The sequence below is a fragment of the Phalangium opilio genome, unplaced genomic scaffold, assembly GCF_054372755.1.
Source record: "Phalangium opilio isolate 3A_F unplaced genomic scaffold, DU_Popi_V2 ptg000106l_1, whole genome shotgun sequence".
NCBI classification, from domain to species: Eukaryota; Metazoa; Arthropoda; class Arachnida; order Opiliones; family Phalangiidae; genus Phalangium; species Phalangium opilio.
This window is the reverse complement of record NW_028324208.1, coordinates 2,240,013-2,258,886: the sequence shown is the minus strand read 5'-3', so window position 1 is coordinate 2,258,886 and position 18,874 is coordinate 2,240,013. Positions and strand designations below refer to the sequence as shown.

Genomic DNA, 18,874 nt, shown 5'->3' with positions numbered 1-18,874 from the left:
AAAGATAATTAAGCTAGATTACCGAATAAAGACAATTAAACGAGATTACCGATCAAAGATAATTAAGCTAGATTACCGAATAAAGACAATTAAACGAGATTACCGATCAAAGATAATTAAGCTAGATTACCGAATAAAGACAATTAAACGAGATTACCGATCAAAGATGATTTGTACAAAACAGAACCTTACTGATATTTTATGTTTTAATGAAGTTGTTTTTACTCGGTTCAGGAGCGGTCAAAGATGAAACCATTTGCAATATTGTGCACAGAAGATTGATAGGTCTCTCTCTTAGTAATTTTGGACGTTCTTTACGAATATTTTTTTCAAAATTATGGATTATTTTAACTTTTATCCGTTTGTGCACAGGTCCATGACATCTGATTGTGCACAGAAAAAAAGGTGTAAGGAAATTGAACACAATCTCTGAACACTTTTATGCAACACTCTCCTATACATGTTCAAAAATGAAAACAGGTTCAAATAAAAATGTTTTTTTTTCTAATGTATTCAAGCCATTTTATGTTCATGTTTTGTTAAGTGTTCAGCCTCTGAACATGTTATTTACAGAGAAAATGTGTTCGGAAGCTGAACACAGTCCCTGAAGACCTTTATCCGACGCTCTCCTATACATGTTCAAAAATGAGCACATGTTCTAGTAAAAATATGTGCACTTTCTAATGTGTTCAAGACGAAGTTGTTTAAGTTTTCAACGTATTTTAAGTGTTAAGTACCTCTCTCATTGTACGGGAATTTCTCACTCGGCGTTAATAATTAATAAGTATTACTGTACTGAGTTATAAGTTATATTGCTAGTAAAAGGACTATTAAGTATTGAAACATATATTTATCACGTAATAGTTACCTTAAACTTACCCACAAAAAGGATTACATCTTTCATCATCTGAAGGGCCAAGGCTTAAAAATTCCTGCCCAAAGTTACGGGCTGTTAATTTCGGGATAGTTTCTGTTATTAGCAATTTAGCAGCAGTAAAGGTTGCAGACGAATTTTGGGGAATATTGCAATTTCCCAAACATAAGTAAAAGCAATTGCAAAATGCTTCGTAGGAGAGTTCATCTCATGGTCTGCGCTTGGCCAAGAAACGTTTTCAAGGCATAAGTTAATTAAACTCACATTCCAAATATGTATTATTTTTAAATACGCTTGCCAGGTTTTTAGTCGAATTGATAGATTCATATTCATCGCAGTAGCGTCGCTAGGGTGTGAAATGGGTCTATTTATAAGAAATTAATAATAAATTTTGCAAGTGGTTCATTGAAACTTAACGAATCTATCAATATAATTTTATATATTGCTACAGAAGTTTAGGTGGCTACGAGAAATTTGAAATATGGGGGGCTATACCCCCTCCCCCAAAAAAGCCTGGCGACGCCACTGATTCATTGAATTGTACTAATACTTCAAGTTTAAATTCATACTTTTGCGACAAAGAAAAACCATAAATATAAAGAATGCGCGTGAGGAAACAGGTTTTCACGCTATAGGATAAGCAACATTCTATCTCTGACGGGACCTTATTAGATGTATACTCTGTTCCAGCTTCGGTTGTCAGCACACACAAAGCTACGTTACGTAGAGATCTAGCTTAGAGTGTGCTGAGAACCAAAGCTGGACCAGAGTATATATGGAAAAAACTGCCGTCGGAGATACCGAGTTAATTGTCCTATAGGAAGAAAACAAATTTCCTCACGCGCATTCTTTATCCATGGAAAAACCGTGTCTGTATGCGTATAAGCTATGCCTAAAATTTGAAAACATTACTCGAAGTACGTCTTCAACTGCATGGTTACAGAACAAGAAAATAAATGATCGCGTTCGCTGTTTCTAAATTTTGAATGCGTTCATTGTGAAAGTGTTAAGATTTTGTGTTCAACTGTTACAATTTTTACAGATAGAGACAAAAATTAATAATAATAATAATGATCTAAGCTTTGTCTAAGAAGGGATTTCTACACAAAGCCTGTGGCTTGTTTACAGGTGGGTCCCTTTACAATGCATAGAGGGGTGGTGGCTAGCCCCTATGCCACAGCTAACCGACAGCGCCCTATACTAACTATTACCCTTAATCTCTGCAAGTTTTGATGGAAAGGAGAAACCGGGTTAGACCGCGGAGGAAAACTCCTTTAAATTAGAAGTTGAATACCAAAATTAATTGAAGTGTTCAATAAATTACACTTTTCCTCACTTAAACATATCAAGAAACCGAAATTTGATATTTGAACACAAAAATGTGTTCAAATCTTTAACACACATTTTTCTGTGTGCACAAGTCTATGACATCTGTTTGTGCACAAGTCTATGACATCTCATTGCGCAAATGTCTACGGAATCTGTTTGTGCAAAGTCTATGACATCTGTTTGTGCACAAGTCTATGACATCTGTTTGTGCACAAGTCTATGACATCTTATTGCGCAAATGTCTACGGAATCTGTTTGTGCACAGATTTAGGGTTCTTTTTTCCATTGCTTAGGTATACGGAAGGTATACGAAATCTTTTTATGGTATAACTATCGTTTACTCTGTGAAAATAAAGGGAAAACTATTCGAGTTGGACTGGGCGTTGATTGTCATGTCAAGATCAGGATTGACAATAGATGATTAGATATTTAAATTGCTTTAAATAATGGACGCACAAAACCTTAAGACTTGAAAAGAGCGCCGGCTTTTCTCTCCCAAGGTTTAAAACGCTAGTTTCTAAACAATTTTAATTAATATTAAGACTGAAGTTCCAGGTATTAATAAAAACTGTGTTTGCAGACAAATATGCGAAGTTGTGAGAGATAAGTTTAGATAATAATTGCCTGAAGTGACAGATATTAAAGTTTTCACTTTTGAAGACATGATTATAAAACATTAAATATTTGAAAAAAAATATTATCTTATTTTTTTTATTGAAATTTCATTTCCCAATAATATTTTTCAACATTATTTAAACAAGTATTATGCTCTTAATAATAGTTCTAGAAAAAATGTCAGTTTCAAGAAAGTTTTAAGGGATACTAGCTTGAAAATTGTGTTTATTTCCGACCAACATTTGCTTTTAGCAGGTTCAAATACTCCGATATCTGAAAAATTTAACATGATAAATTTAAATTTTCATACTATAAAACTGAAAATAATGCAAAGCGAAAAATTACATAGGTCGTTTGACTGTGATATGGTTATTAGAGTCAAAAAAATGGTGATCTTTTGAGAGCCATACAAATTCAAACATGTGCTACAATTTGGAATAAATTTACTAACCCAACCAAAATTGGTGTTTGACCAAACTAGACCATGGGGAGTTTGAAAATAACAGCGAAAATCTTCTAAACCCCCGCAAGTTGGTAACAAAAACTTAGAAATATCATGTATATACAGCTATGAGTTCGCTACGCTACTGAGTATTTTAAGCATCTCTCATACCAGGAGAGAAAAATAATTCGAGAAAACTCTATTTTGGTAAGTATTTAGAAGTAAAGAACATTATTTTTCGGAAGTAAATAAATATATTTTTTTAAGGAAAGGAATAATATTATTTGGGAAGTCAATGAAGATAAATATTTCTAACCCAACTCAAACCAAACCAAACAAAACCTTATAAAACCAAAACCAACCTAATATGAATCAAATAAAAATGTTGTCAAACTAAATGGTAATATTGAATGCCCGTAACGGGGTCGCATAATAGTATCGAATGAATTAATGTCGAATAGAGAGTTGCTCCCTCAATTTACTAAATTAACCTAGAGTCGAAAGGAATTGTATCGAACGTCCTTAGAGTCGAAAAATTTGCTTCCTAAGGATTTGCAGCAAACCACATTTTGACAAATTTGATTTGTATCGAATGAGGTTAAAAAGAACAAAATCGGAATACGGTCGATGCGGAACTATGTCGAACGTTATTATAGTCGAAAAAATGGTTTGTGATAGGTTAGTGGCGTATTAGGCTTGGTTAGGTTGAGGTTAGGCTTGGTTCGGTTAGTTTCTGATGAAGCGAGGTTAGGTTCAGGTTATTTATACTCGATTATGGATGGATAACAACAACGTCGCTTTTAATGACGTTGAGTCCTCATTAAACAAATGAAAGCTTGCCTAAATTACCTTAAAAAGTGACGTAATTAGACCAAGAATTGGTAGGATTTTACTTCACTCTGATTAATTAGACCACGAGAAGTTCGACAAATGAAGTGAACAAATTCTAAACCGGCCGAAAGTTGATCAAAAACGTTTTGAAAATTTCAAAATTGCATGTACTTACCACCATTAAGACCGCTGAGTGGCTAAATCCGTTCTGCACTCAATCTTGAAAAATTACTAGGGGGTAAACATAATAACAAAAGACTCGCGACGGAAATAAAGCTATGAAATTTTAAACACCTGCGTAAATTATTTCGGAAGGTAATGAAGATAAACAACAAAATTTTGCAAAGGCGTAATATTACTTCGAAAAGTAAATGAAGAGATAAACAAGAAAATTTTGAAAAAGGTGTAATTTTATTTGGGAAAAATATTTCAGAAACGTTTATCATTTCTTCCCAAACAATATTATGCCTTTTTTTAAATATTAATGTTTATCTTAATTTACTTCCGAAATTATGTTTCGCCTATTCCAAAATATTGTTGTTTATCTTCATGTACGTTTCGAAATAAAATTACACCTTTTCCAAAATTTTGCTTGTTATCTTCACGTACTTCCCAAATAATATTATACCTTTTCCAAAATTTGATATTTTCATTTATTTAGTTTCCTAAATAATAGTACGCCTTTTCCAAAATATTGTTGTTTATCTTCATACATTTCCCAAATAATATTACGCGTTTTCCAAAATATTGTTGTTTATCTTCTTATATTTCCCAAACAATATTACGCCTTTTCCAAAATATTATTGTTTATCTTCATTTATTTCCCAAATAATATTACGCCTTTTCCAAAATATTGTTTACCTTAATTTACTTCCCAAATTATGTTCCGCCTTTTCCAAAATATTGTTGTTTATCTTCATGTACGTTTCGAAATAATATTACGCCTTTTCCAAAATTTTGTTGATTATCTTCATTTACTTCCCAAGTATTGTTATACCTTTTCTAAAATTTTGATTTATTCATTTATTTAGTTTCCCAAATAAAATTACACCTTTTCCAAAATATTGTTGTTTATCTTCATATATTTCCCAAATAATATTACGCCTTTTCCAAAATATTGTGGTTTATCTTCATTTATTTCCCTTATAATATTACACCTTTTCCAAAATATTGTTATCTTCATTTACGTTTCGAAATAATATTACGTCTCTCCAAAATATTGTTTACTTTTAAAAGTGGAGCTTTCTTAAAATATTTTTCTATCCTGATTCGAGAATTGTAAATGTTTCAGCGGGTGTTTAAAATTTCATACCTATATTTCCGTCACGAGCCCTTGTTATTATGTTTTCCCCTAGTAATTTTTCTAGATAGAGTGCAGAACGCGTTTAGGCGGTCAGCGGTCTCAATGGTACATGCAATTTTCAAATTTTCCAAAATTTTTTGAACAACTTGCGGAGCGTTTAGAATATTTTCACAATTTTTGGGTTAAAATCCTACCAAAGAGGTATAAATTGGTATTCTAAAACCCTGCACAGAGAGGATTTTTACGCTGGAAAAATTGAATCGGACAGTGGTCGCGAAAGCTTACTTTTCATTGATGAGCAAATGTCAAGTATTGGCTTACTTAAATACAAATCTTTTCGATACTAATCTCATTCACATAAATTCGACGATATTCCTTTCGCCATTAATCCAGATTTTCTAAAATATTTTCGACACTATTCCAATGGCGGGTTTGACGCTCTCGATGCTATTCCTTTAGACACTAAGATGCTAACATTTCGATTCTCTTCCATTCGGTGCTATTGCTCGAAAAACAAATTTCGACGCTATTCTCATTCGATGCTAATCTTTTCGACGCTAATAGTACGCCCCTCAGTAACACCACCTATTAACAATTCCAAAGCAAAAATTGTTTTGAATTTGGTGCAATATTTACGCAAATATCTAATTATTGCGACGTAAACCTAACATTTACGTTCCTTCGGGGTTCGAACTCACCACCTTTCAAACCGCTGTCCAACGCCTTATCCACTATGCCACCATATCGCTAATGCATCCATTGTTTAACGTAATATTGATATTGTATTTTTACGACCTATTTATTTTCACTATGTCTTGGGATTATGACCGTGTGATTTTGTCTAGAGAGTGGGGAATTTTGTCTTGAGAGAGGGGGATTTTTGTTTCAAAAATGGGGGTTTATGACCGGCGGTCTTTTGTCTTTTGAGTATCGTCAAATGCAGAACAAGAATAATGATATAAAAGTAATAATAATAATAATAATCTAAGCTTTGTCTATGACCTCAGACTGGTATATTTGCGTTCATATACAAATATTTTTTCTGCATTTAGATGTATACATATCCTGTGGCGATACGTTATGTCCGTCTGTTAAAAGTATGAGCGTATGTATTTAGTTTTTTTAAGGAACTGTTTAAGAAAACAAAGGTTTCATCTCGAAACCTCTCGTAGCTTGATATGCAGATTTATATATTTGTTTTGCAGATTCTCGCCATAAACGAGGTTTTAGCTACCAGATCTTCACATATTTGAAAAAATATATCTATATTTTAGCGTAGCGCAATTTGTAACACTTTTTGAAGTTTTGTAAAATTTGAATTTTCCAATTCTCCTTTGAGATGATGTCCGAGAATATGAGAGTGCAGTTCTAATCCTTACCTGATTCGACGCCAAGGAATATTTAGGTTAGGTAATTTACAGCAATCAAAATTCTTACAAAATTGATCTTGTTCTGGAGCTTTATTCTCACATTAGTATTACTTATGATCTAGAACCAAGAAGCAATATCTAGTTTACTAGAAAGAAGATATAAATTCGCCACATTTCGAGCTTTATCCCCAGTCTAAACATAGGTCCGGAGTCTCGGAGTTAATCGTCGGCAACCAGCATCTCACTGGTTCTTGAAAACTCGCGTCAGCGTAACGCAAATGACGAAAATTACGTATTTTCTGCCTGAGAAGAAGCGAAATAACCCGGCCTCTTTTTACGTCCCCCCTTTTATTTGTGGGGTGGCGATGCTGTCAGCGCTTTCGCCTCGCAACAAGAGGATCCCGGTTTCGATCACGGACTGTGGCACCGGGAAAATCTGGGAACAAATCCTTCTGCGTAGGGTTTGCAAGTTCTCTCCCCGCTTGTTAAAAGGAGTTTTCCTCCGCGGTCTAACCCGGTTTCTCCTTTCCATCAAAACTTGCAGAGGTTAACGGTAATAGTTAGTATAGGGCGCTGTAGGTTAGCTGTGACCTAGGGGCTAGCCACCACCCCTCTATGCAATGTAAAGGGACCCACCTTTAAACAAGCCAAAGGCTTAGTGTGGAAATCCCTTCATAAGCAAAGCCTAGATTATTAGATTATTATTTTGAAAGGGGGAATGGGACTATGGCGCGCGAATACTTAGGCATCTTATACCTTCACCCTAGTAAGCTAGATATTGCTTCTTGCTAGAACTTTATGTCTTACGTACCGGTTCCATTGAAACTCTGAACGTCATGTTCCTGTAAGTAATTAAGTAATTTCATTAAAATCAGTCTACCACGTTTGTCAGTTCTATCTGGAATACATATATATTTCTTTTATAAATTCTATGTAATCCTGGCCAGACATATTGTGTGCTACTTTGCCTTAGAAGCTTAACAGAGTACTGATACTTTGTTCTTTAAAAATCTAAAATAAGTTCTAATTAAAAGCAGAGCGGTGAACAACGATTTGTTAAAGGAATCATCTGCTTAGGTTAGTACTGATTATATATACTGACAAATATAACATAACTGGTGGTTATCGTCATCGTTCCCATATTCAAGAAATTATTAGGCATTATATTAGTTTAAAAATCGTTATTCCATTGATTTTTCAAGGGAATTTTTTATCTATTGTTATATTGTGGTACTGCTAGACGCACAGAAATGTTTAGTGAATATTACTTCAAAGTTCTGCTTTTAGCAGTGCTCACACCATTACCCGTAATTCACACTTAATGCTCAATAGACGTACTGAAAGTTTGAGCGTATAACCCATGTATTTACAGTTTCTAAATGTGCTTAAATGATTAACCTTAACCCACACTTTGCCCTCAAAGGAAAGGACCACCACTTTTGAATGTTAGTTGATATGAGAGTCTTAAATTTGCTTATAGTTTGTGTTTTTGAATTAATTTTAGTTGATTTTAAATTTAAACGTGCAACATGGAAAATCAAGAAGCTGTTAAGAGGAAGATTGGCGTAACTAACGAACGAAAAATCAACGGTAGATTCCACATTTCTAGAGAGTTGTTCCTGACAACGGGCTTCGTGAACGGCACCCTCGATCCCGAGATTCGCTTATGTAAGAAGCAGTCGGTAAAAAGTTTCGCCATTTCAACAAGTACCTGGGAGAAGTTGATCCCGCGTTTACCCGTATTAGCAGGCTGGACGGCGGGCCACGAAACCAATAACTTTGAAATCGTTTTGATCGATAACGCAAATGAAAAAACAACTGTCGTGGCGTATCATAATACGTGTCACATTAAAGATCTACTAAATGAGGACTCCATTGTTCTGGACAGTATGGAAACAGCGGCATTGAACCGAGTTTCGAACGCCGTTAAGGAGCATCTTATTAAGTTAAGTAACCATGAAATTGTATTCACGCACATGGCTGATATTATTATAGAATTTTATAATGATATTTATGATAATTTATACGGCGAACACGATCGCATACCGTGTTTAGATGGGCAGCCCGAAAAATTCGATGCAGTGGTGGGATACTTCACCAATTTCGTAACATCGTACCAAGTGGTAATGAAATTTAATAATGTACTGGAAGAAGAAAATCTTGAAAGTAAATTTTATAACTATAATGTATTCTCGGTAATTTCGGGTCAAATAACATTTTTAAAAGAGAGAATGCACATGTTAACGCATTTTTAAATTTATGTCTGTTTGATAATTTGTTTTTTTTCATTGATGTTTCAAAAATAAATTGAATTTAAAACTGAAAAACTGTTCCATTTTATATAACTAATACAACACAGAAATGATATAAATTTCTAGTTTTTAAATTTTAAGCCTAAGAAATATAAAAGTAGATATAACTAAAGTGTAGGAAAAACTTGTCGATTTTTTGATAGGAACTTATTTTAAATAAAACGAAGTAAATAAGGCAAAAACAATTTATTTTATTTAAAATATTTACAACAATTTTTTTTTTTTTTTTTTTTTTTTTTTACTTCCCCCCCCTCCCCCACCTCAATCGATTGAGAGGTTTCGCACGAGTGTACGGACCCCCTCGAACATCACGTCGTCCCGGTTCTCGTACACTCGTGCGTGGCCCGGGGGGACTTCGAGGAAACGTACCCGACGGTACGTCGTCAACTGGGCGAGCTCCTGCGTCACTCTATTGGGAAAGAGAAAGAGAGAGAGAGTTATTCTATACGTTAATAAATAAAGTATTGGATAACAACAAATAATAAAGAAATTAACTCACCGGAACCCGCGACAGTTGAGGGCCAGGAGGCTAAAAAAGAAAAATTAAAATTTAGATAAACGAATCATTAAATAATGCATGAAAACTTACTCGTGGGGTATAAAAACGCAGTTATTATACACGACCTGCCTTACTTGATTAAGCAGGTCGTGCATAAAGTCGTCATCCGCCACGACCTCCGCTAGTCCCGCCAGGTACGTTGTTATTTCATATACCAAGCTGTAAATAAATAAAAATTATAATACCGTAGTGTAACGTAAAACAAAAGGTTCACTTACAAGTCCCCGTTGATGTTTAAGTCATCCACTCCCGGCCGGGGCATAGCTAGCCACGGATAGTATATGGCCGGGAGTGGTAGATATTCTAGTTGAGGTTCGGGTGAGGGGGTGCATGGTGGTGGTGGGCTCGGTGGCGGAGACGGATTACGGGGCCTTGGCCCTACCACGCAGAGTGGTCTTGGAGGTGGTGGCGAGGGGGCTAGCTCCAGGGACTCGGGGGTCCCTGAGCGGGAAGAGTCCGAGAACTCAACTGGGGAATACGGGGTATCAACCCCATGGACGTAGCTATAAAGAAAGATTTTCTAAGTCTTTTCCTAAGTTTTAAAAAAAGTATTTCTTACCATGTTGCGGAAAGGTCCATCGCTCCGTGTTGGCTGTGGTGGTGGTGGTTCATGGTTCAGAGAGAATGATAACTTTGAGGTCTCAACCTCTTCATTTTATACTTTTTACTAGGGTCAAGGCGTGTTCGAGAGCAAACAAATGACTTTGAGGTATTTAGTACGTACAAGGGTAGAAAATTTTCGCGGGCAAAATTATACGAAACCTTGCCATTGGACTAAAAATGTATTTCAGGTCACTTTTCTTTTCTTTGGGTGACATTTAGAGAAAACCCCTTTAGCGTTTCTTCGATTGACCGTACAAGGGTCTTTAGTTTAACCGTATTTACCATCTCAAATAGTGACAGTCCATGTTAAAAGCTTCGCCCCTATAGTGAAAGGCAGCATGATGGCCCTACTTTTCAAAATTATTTTTACGCGTTCACGATGGCCTACCCGCGCCGCGCTTCCCCCCTCCCCCCGCGTGTCGTTTGGGCCCCCCCCTACCCCCCGCGTTTGGGGTTCGCGACCCGGGGTTTGCGCGCGTTCGCGTATTAATTGAATACGTTTAAGTACGAATGATAGTTACAAATAAGTTTCTTTCGAGTGTTAGCTATGATACCGTTCACTACACCTGGAAATTTGATTATTTTCGGTCCTTCGGGATCAGGTAAGACAGTTTTATGCAAACGAATAATTGAAAATAAGGACAAAATGTTTGAACCTAAAGTCGATTTAGTTGTTTGGCATTATAGTATATATCAGCCTTGCTACGATAAATTGAAAGAAATGGGCGTAATAATGCGTCAAGGTTTACCCGACGTTACTATATACGATGGCTCTAAAACAATACTAATCGTCTTAGACGATCTCATGTTAGAAAATAAAAATAATATTTTATCAGAAATATTTACTAAGCAATCTCACCATAGGAAATTATTCGTCATCACCCTTTTACAAAACATATTTGAAAAAAACTTGAGAACAGCCTCTTTAAACGCGCATTACATGATTCTTATGAAAACTGTGAGAGATCTTATGCAATTAGTGGCTCTCTCTAAACAATTGGCTCCCAACAACTCTAAATTTATTGTAGAATGTTATCTGGATGCGACAGAAAAACCTTACGGGTATTTACTTTGCGATTTAACCCAGAAATGTCATTCCGATTTAAGGTTTAGAACAAATATTTTACCGGGAGAACAAATAGTCATCTATACTCCCAAGAAGAAAACGATATAATTAAACGACATTACTAAAATTTAATCATTCTTTACGATGTCACCACCGAGAAAGGTCAAGAAAACATCGGGTATTAAAAAGAAAAGTTTAGCCGCTGAAAACATCAATTTAATAGCCGCTTTGGGGCAATTAAAAAAACCTCAAAGATTAGCTATTCTTAAAAACTCTAATCGAGAAATTATTGATTCAATCAGCGAGTGTTGTCACAACGCCTTACAAGGAGCTGTCAATCTGAAACCCGACGTATATAATAAATTGTGTAAGCACAAGAAACATATTCGTAAAATTGCTTGCAAAAATACTCATTGGAAAGCCAAGAGGACCATATTATCTAAACAAACAGGAAGCGGTTTCTTTAGTGTCCTTTTTCCAATAATTTCAAGCCTTTTAGGCGGTTTATTCTCAAAATGAATAAAACACTAGTTTACGCTAATAAAATGACATTAGTACCCTTGGAGCAACAACAACCTGAACAAAGTCATAGCCCATCAAATCAATTAATAACATCAAATAATGAGATTTCAAAAAACAATACAGTGTTATCGGAGTTGGATAAGGAGATGAGCACGATTATCTCAAATCAATCTTTAGATGAAAGAACCAAATGGGTTTTTTATGAAGAGGCGATGAAGCGCTACCTGAACATCTCCAAGCCCCGCCCATCGAATAAACAAGACAGCTGGATTAATATGTTTCCCCTGAAATATAGAGGAGCGGCGAAGAAAATATTCGACCACTTAGCAAGTAACGCTCCTAGTATACGTTGGGATGACTCGGGGGTTCTCTTCGTGAACGGCCTTAAGATCCCAGATTCAGATATAGTTCAGCTAGTTTATTTTACTATACAACCTACCTTCTTCAATAAGTACGGAGTAGCCCCTTCACTCGTAGGTGCTCCACCGACGGGGTGGACAGAATTTCAACCCTTTGTGCTAAACTTTCTAGCGCCAAAAAGCAAATCAACGTCTCCATTAGCACCGCCCCCTTCAACCAAGACATCGCCCAGTTCTGTACCGCTGAAGAATCGACTTCGAACGTATATAAAAGCGAAGAAGAGATTAACATTTGACAATAAAACGAGCCCTTTAATTTCGAAGAAACAACCTTTTAAAGCCAAGAATACATTATGGGAGGTTTATCGAAGCTCCAAAAAGTAGAAACTTTAAAGAATACTTATCTCAACACCAAACACCGGTCAGGGTTCACTGGTTTAAACCCATTGTACAAGGCTGTCAAATCTCAAGGTATTTCGAGAAACGAAGTCAAAGCCTTTCTAGAAACCACTGACGTTTACACACTGCATAAAACAGCTATACATAAATTCAAAAGGCGTAAAATCCCCGTCTTTAACATCTCGGATAGAGTCGAAGTAGATCTGGCTGATCTGGGTTCAATCGCTAAATACAATGACGACTACAGATACCTGATGGTGGGCGTCGACTGCTTCTCCCGAAAAGCTTTTGTAGTACCCATGAAAAGAAAACACGCGACCGAGGCTACGAAAGCTCTCGAGGTTATCATCGAACAAAGCAAACCTAAAGCCATCTGGTCTGATTTAGGTAAAGAATTTATTAATTCACAGACGCAAAAACTTCTTAAGAAAAATAAAATCAAATACGGTTCTATGACGTCAGAAAAATTCCACTGTCCATTTGTAGAACGTTTAATTAAAACTTTGAAACATCGAATATTCAAAATGTTGACTCATTTCAATTCTCATAGATATATAGATCATTTGACAGACATAGTTAAAGGCTACAATGCCTCTTATCATTCCGTAATAAAAATGACACCCGACAATGTTTCGCCCTCTAACGTTCTGGAAGTGTACAAAAACATTTACAAACCGGAAATGAGTACTAAGCCTACTAAAAAAGACGTCAAATTTCGTGTCGGAGATTACGTAAGAATAAGCAAACTTAAACCAGCATTTTCTAAAGGTTATGAGCAAAATTTTTCAACGGAAGTCTTTGTCATTTCCTCTATTTTGAACTTCAGAAAACCCGTATTATATCGTTTGAAAGATTTGGACAGCAAGCATATAACCGGGTTGTTTTACTCTGATCAGCTCATTCGAACAGTGGAACCCAAACTGTTTAAGATAGACACTATACTCAAGAAACGTAAACGTAAAGGGAAATTAGAATATTTTGTATCGTTTATCGGTCTACCTAAATCGCAGAACTCGTGGGTAACAGCCGACAATGTCGAGAAAATCTGAATTCTATTTAACTCTACCCAGCGACGCTAGTATGGATGTCTACCCTAATAACACTATGGGTAGTTACATCACTAAACTACCCGATCCTATTAATTTACAAGGACAATGGGAAATTTCTTTAGTAGAAGTAATATATACAAGCAGTTTCTACAATGTTATATACAAAACGAGTAAGAGGAAGGCGAGCAAGAGAAAAACACTTGAAGATTTAGTTGAAGAAAGTAGCTCTAATAAATTTAAAAACCCCAAGGAATGCGACGTAACCGACCTTGTTGAACGAAAAGATGGGAAACTGACCAGCTACGAAAGCTACCATCTACATAATATACCGGCCGGCCATTACAAATCACTTAACCACATTGTGGAAACTATCAATACTTCCAAAGTATGCGAGAAAACCGCTTCTTTATTTCATATTAACGAGACGACGGGGCATGTAAAACTAAAAACCGATGCCACTGGAGATACGAAAATTATCTTCAAAACACACGAATCATTAGCTGCAATTTTGGGGTACAGAAACCCTCTCAATATACAAGGGTTGAGCGATAGACCAGCCAGATTAAACTATCACGTACCATCTCAATTATATATTTATTGCGATCTGGTTGAAGGACAAATTGTCGGTAACACCCACGCCCCCCTCTTACGTATTATACCCATCGAAGACAAGAAACACGGGGATACCGTGTGTCTTACGTTTGTCTCACCCCATTACGTCCCTCTGTCAAAACATTATATTAGCGAGGTTGGCATCCATATAAAGGACCACATGGGTGAACCGGCTTTATTTCAGTTTGGACTGTTGCACTGTAAAGTTCATTTAAGATGCGCAAGTCCAACGCGTTAGATAACAAAAGATGTGTTTACACGGATTATTATACCCAACAAGCGCAGTCAGGTGGTGGTCTGAGTTTTTACGTCGGGAAACAAGGGCAACAAGGGTATGGCCAAAACGGGGAAGGTATTGGCTCGTTCTTGAAATCTTTCGGTAGATACGTATCACCTTTCTTAATTAAAGGGGCAAAGTTCCTTGGTAAACAGTTTCTGGGCACATCTTCAAATATCATAAGCGACGTTGCCTCTGGAAAAGATCTGAAAACTTCAGCTAAAAGAAGGTTCACCGAAACTTTGGATGATGTGCAACAACAATACGGTAGAGGGGTTGCAAAGAAAAGACTAGCTAAAAAGAAAAAAACACCAAAGAGAAAGAAATCTATAAAACAAAACAACACAAACAAATTTAAATCAGATAAACGTAAACTTTCATTCAAAACGGTTCGTGATATTTTCTCTCCCTAAAAAATGACTGAAGCTTGCAGCACGGGTTTCGATATTTTCGCTCCCCCTCCCCTTCAAACAGCCATCGAAAATTCCAAATGGGTTCCTTATCAACCTTTGACATCTTTGAAAGGCGACCAACCTATCGAATTTGAAGTAACGTCTAGCGGTAGCGAATACGTGGATACCGCCTTAACAATGCTGTACACCAGAACTAAAATTGTAAATGAAGATGGAACTGCTTTAACAGCTACTGACGCAGTTGGACCCGTAAATAATTTTCAACATAGTCAATTTGAGCGTGTCGATTTGGAGTTGGGCGATTGCGCAACAACACCAGCTGCTAGTAACTACGCGTACACTGCTTTGCTTTCGGCCCTGACGTCATACGGTCCGGCGGCTAAAGAATCCCATTTGGGTGCCTCCTTGTTTTACAAGGATACAGGCGGAAGCATGGATTCGCTTACAGAAAATATGGGTTTTGTTAAACGCCAGAAACTCGCAGCATTATCCGAGGAAATTGAAATGTATTCCAGCCTTTACGTAGATATGTTCAATATCCCCCGATACCTGATAAACGGCGTTTCTATGAAATTAAAATTACATAGAAGCAAAGCTAGTTTTTGTCTTATGGGTAAACTTAACGCGTCAGGTAACGGTTATAAACCCGTAATCGTTGAAGCCGTATTATACGTCTTAAAGCTTCAATTAGCTCCTAAAATTCTATTTGCTCACGAACAAGCTTTAAGCATTAAAGCTGCCCAATATAGTTACACTAGAACGGAAACTAAAATATTCACAATTGCGCCAAATATCTTAAACACATCAATCGGAAACATCTACCTAGGTACCCAGCCTTCACGGGTTACAATCGCTATTGTAAAACACACCTCTTACAATGGAACGTTGGATAGTAACCCCTTTGACTTTGGACATTGGAATGTCAATCATCTAGCAGCATTCATCAATTCCGAACAATACCCCTCCAAAGCCTTAAAACCCCACTACAGTAAAAAGCAATTTGTCCGAAGCTACTACACTTTATTTTCGGGGTCAAACAGTCACTACAACGACAAGGGGAACAATATCTCTATGGATGACTTTGCCTCGGGCTACGCCATATACTGTTTAGACTTGACACCTGACGGTAGCGCGAGTCATTCCGATCATTGGAGTCCTACGAAGCAGGGACAGTTAAGATTAGAATTGGGTTTTGAAAAACCCACGCCCACTACACTAAGCTGCATCGTACTATCCGAATTCCAGGCTTTGTTACAAATAGATAAAAATAGAAACGTGTCAATCGTTTGTTAAGAGATATAATGAATGCCGAACAGATAACACGATTTCTAAGATTCACGCCTCATTTCATAGGGGTTTATCCAAGTGATTTATTACCCAAAGAAATTGACAAGTTTCCTTCGTCCCTTATAATAAATTTAGACAATCACTACAAAGACGGATCTCACTGGGTCAGCGTCTACTTTGATGGCAAGAGACGTGGTTATTATTTTGACTCATTGGCTTTAGGGAACTTTCTCCCCTCGATTAAAGAATTTGTTAAAAGAAATTCTAGAAAATGGTCGTTTAACAAAAGAAGACTACAAAAGTTGTCAAGTTCGACATGCGGACTATATTGTATTGCTTATATAATACAGAGAACAAAAAGAAAGAGCCACAAATCATTCATGAAGCAGTTTGGACGAGATGGTTTGAAAAATGACATCATTGTTACAAACATGTTGAAACGCGCCCGTAAAGAATAACTTAATCCTTTTGTTAAAAAATACTCTTTGTAATTTCTTTTGTATTTTTAAAAATAAATGTGTCACCTTTTTTAATACTGTTTTCTTTTATTTCATATATTGAGGAATGTGGGGGGGGGTAATGCTTGGAATGTGAGAGGGGAGGTAAAAAAAGGGGGGGGGGAATGTTTGGCAGATGTATAAGTTGGATATTCCCATAATCATTTTCATTCCTCATCATGAACTCGGAGCTGCAGAGATATCGTACTTTTTACTCCTGGCCTCAAGACGGAAACTATATAAAAACTTTAAGCAGAGCGGGATTTTATTCATTACATACCGACGATCTAGTACAGTGCTTCGAATGCGATGGAATATTATTAGCATGGAAACCCGATGATAATCCTTACGAAGAACATTTAAAACATTTCCCCAAATGCAACTTTATTAGAGGACGCCCGACAAAAAATATACCCTTCAGTTTTGATGAAACAGAAACATACACCAAAAATATAAATAAAGAAATCAAGACCGAGGAAAAAACACCCGAAAAACCCATGGAAAACACTGAAGAACTTTATCATACCTTTAAAGTTAAAACTAAAGATCTCGAAAGACTAGTCCTAGAACTCTACGCTAGAAAACAACTTAACGCTTTGTATATCAAAGAACGACTTGATGCCTTGCGTAAGATTTAAAAATAATATTAAAATTTATCTTCTTCCTTACGAAGATAGACGAAATTATTTTAGAATTAATCAAATACATTTTAATATGAAAATTGAAAATGTATCTTTAATATTAAAACCTATACTTTTAAAGAAAATAAATAACTTTTCACTTTATATTATGGTCTTCATTTTTTTCACTTTATATTATGGTCTTCATTTATATCTTTAAATAATATCCCCACCAAAAAAAGACGAGAGCGTAAAAAAACACGGCTCCTCCGACTTAACCGTGGCCGCCATCTTGTATGCCATACTGGCTGCATACTCTCTAGAACCTATTCAAACATTCTGAAAAGAACCTATTCAAACATTCTGAAAAGAACCCATTCAAACATTCTGAAAAGAACCTATTCAAACATTCTGAAAAGAACCTATTCAAACATTCTGAAAATAACCTCTTCAAAATTTCTGAAAAGAACCTATTCAAACATTCTGAAAAGAACCTATTCAAACATTCTGAAAAGAACCTATTCAAACATTCTGAAAAGAACCTCTTCAAAATTTCTGAAAAGAACCTATTCAAACATTCTGAAAAGAACCTATTCAAACATTCTGAAAAGAACCTATTCAAACATTCTGAAAAGAACCTATTCAAACATTCTGAAAAGAACCTATTCAAACATTCTGAAAAGAACCTCTTCAAAATTTCTGAAAAGAACCTATTCAAACATTCTGAAAAAAACCTATTTAAACATACTGAAAAGAACCTCTTCAAAATTTCTGAAAAGAACCTATTCAAACATTCTGAAAAGAACCTATTCAAACATTCTGAAAAGAACCTATTCAAACATTCTGAAAAGAACCTAAACAAACTTTCTGAAAAGAACCTAAACAAACTTTCTGAAAAGAACCTAAACAAACTTTCTGAAAAGAACCTTAACAAACTTTCTGAAAAAAACCTAATCAAACATTCTGAAAAGAACCTATTCAAACATTCTGAAAAGAACCTATTCAAACATTCTGAAAAGAACCTATTCAAACATTCTGAAAAGAACCTATTCAAACATTCTGAAAAGAACCCATTCAAACATTCTGAAAAGAACCTATTCAAACATTCTGAAAAGAACCTATTCAAACATACTGAAAAGAACCTCTTCAAAATTTCTGAAAAGAACCTATTCAAACATTCTGAAAAGAACCTATTCAAACATTCTGAAAAGAACCTATTCAAACATTCTGAAAAGAAACTATTCAAACATTCTGAAAAGAACCTCTTCAAAATTTCTGAAAAGAACCTATTCAAACATTCTGAAAAGAACCTATTCAAACATTCTGAAAAGAACCTATTCAAACATTCTGAAAAAAACCTATTCAAACATACTGAAAAGAACCTCTTCAAAATTTCTGAAAAGAACCTATTCAAACATTCTGAAAAGAACCTATTCAAACATTCTGAAAAGAACCTAAACAAACTTTCTGAAAAGAACCTATTCAAACATTCTGAAAAGAACCTATTCAAACATTCTGAAAAGAACCTCTTCAAA

General features: G+C 35.8%; 2 protein-coding genes across 2 annotated transcripts; one reads left to right on the top strand and one right to left on the bottom strand.

Annotated features, from left to right (window-relative positions):
* The first annotated feature begins 8,292 nt into the window (after nucleotides 1–8,292).
* On the top strand, nucleotides 8,293–9,082 carry LOC149623936 (uncharacterized). The gene is made up of 2 exons (XM_089852222.1): nucleotides 8,293–8,432; nucleotides 8,511–9,082. Exons 1-2 carry the CDS (start codon nucleotides 8,294–8,296, stop codon nucleotides 9,017–9,019), a joined length of 648 nt encoding a protein of 215 aa, XP_089708348.1. The 5' UTR covers nucleotide 8,293; the 3' UTR covers nucleotides 9,020–9,082.
* Nucleotides 9,083–9,152: 70 nt separating this feature from the next.
* Nucleotides 9,153–10,331, bottom strand: LOC149623935 (uncharacterized). The gene is made up of 6 exons (XM_089852240.1): nucleotides 10,195–10,331; nucleotides 9,854–10,138; nucleotides 9,666–9,794; nucleotides 9,576–9,605; nucleotides 9,446–9,485; nucleotides 9,153–9,158 (listed from the first exon to the last, which is right to left on the bottom strand). Exons 1-6 carry the CDS (start codon nucleotides 10,245–10,247, stop codon nucleotides 9,153–9,155), a joined length of 543 nt encoding a protein of 180 aa, XP_089708366.1. The 5' UTR covers nucleotides 10,248–10,331.
* Nucleotides 10,332–18,874: the final 8,543 nt, after the last annotated feature.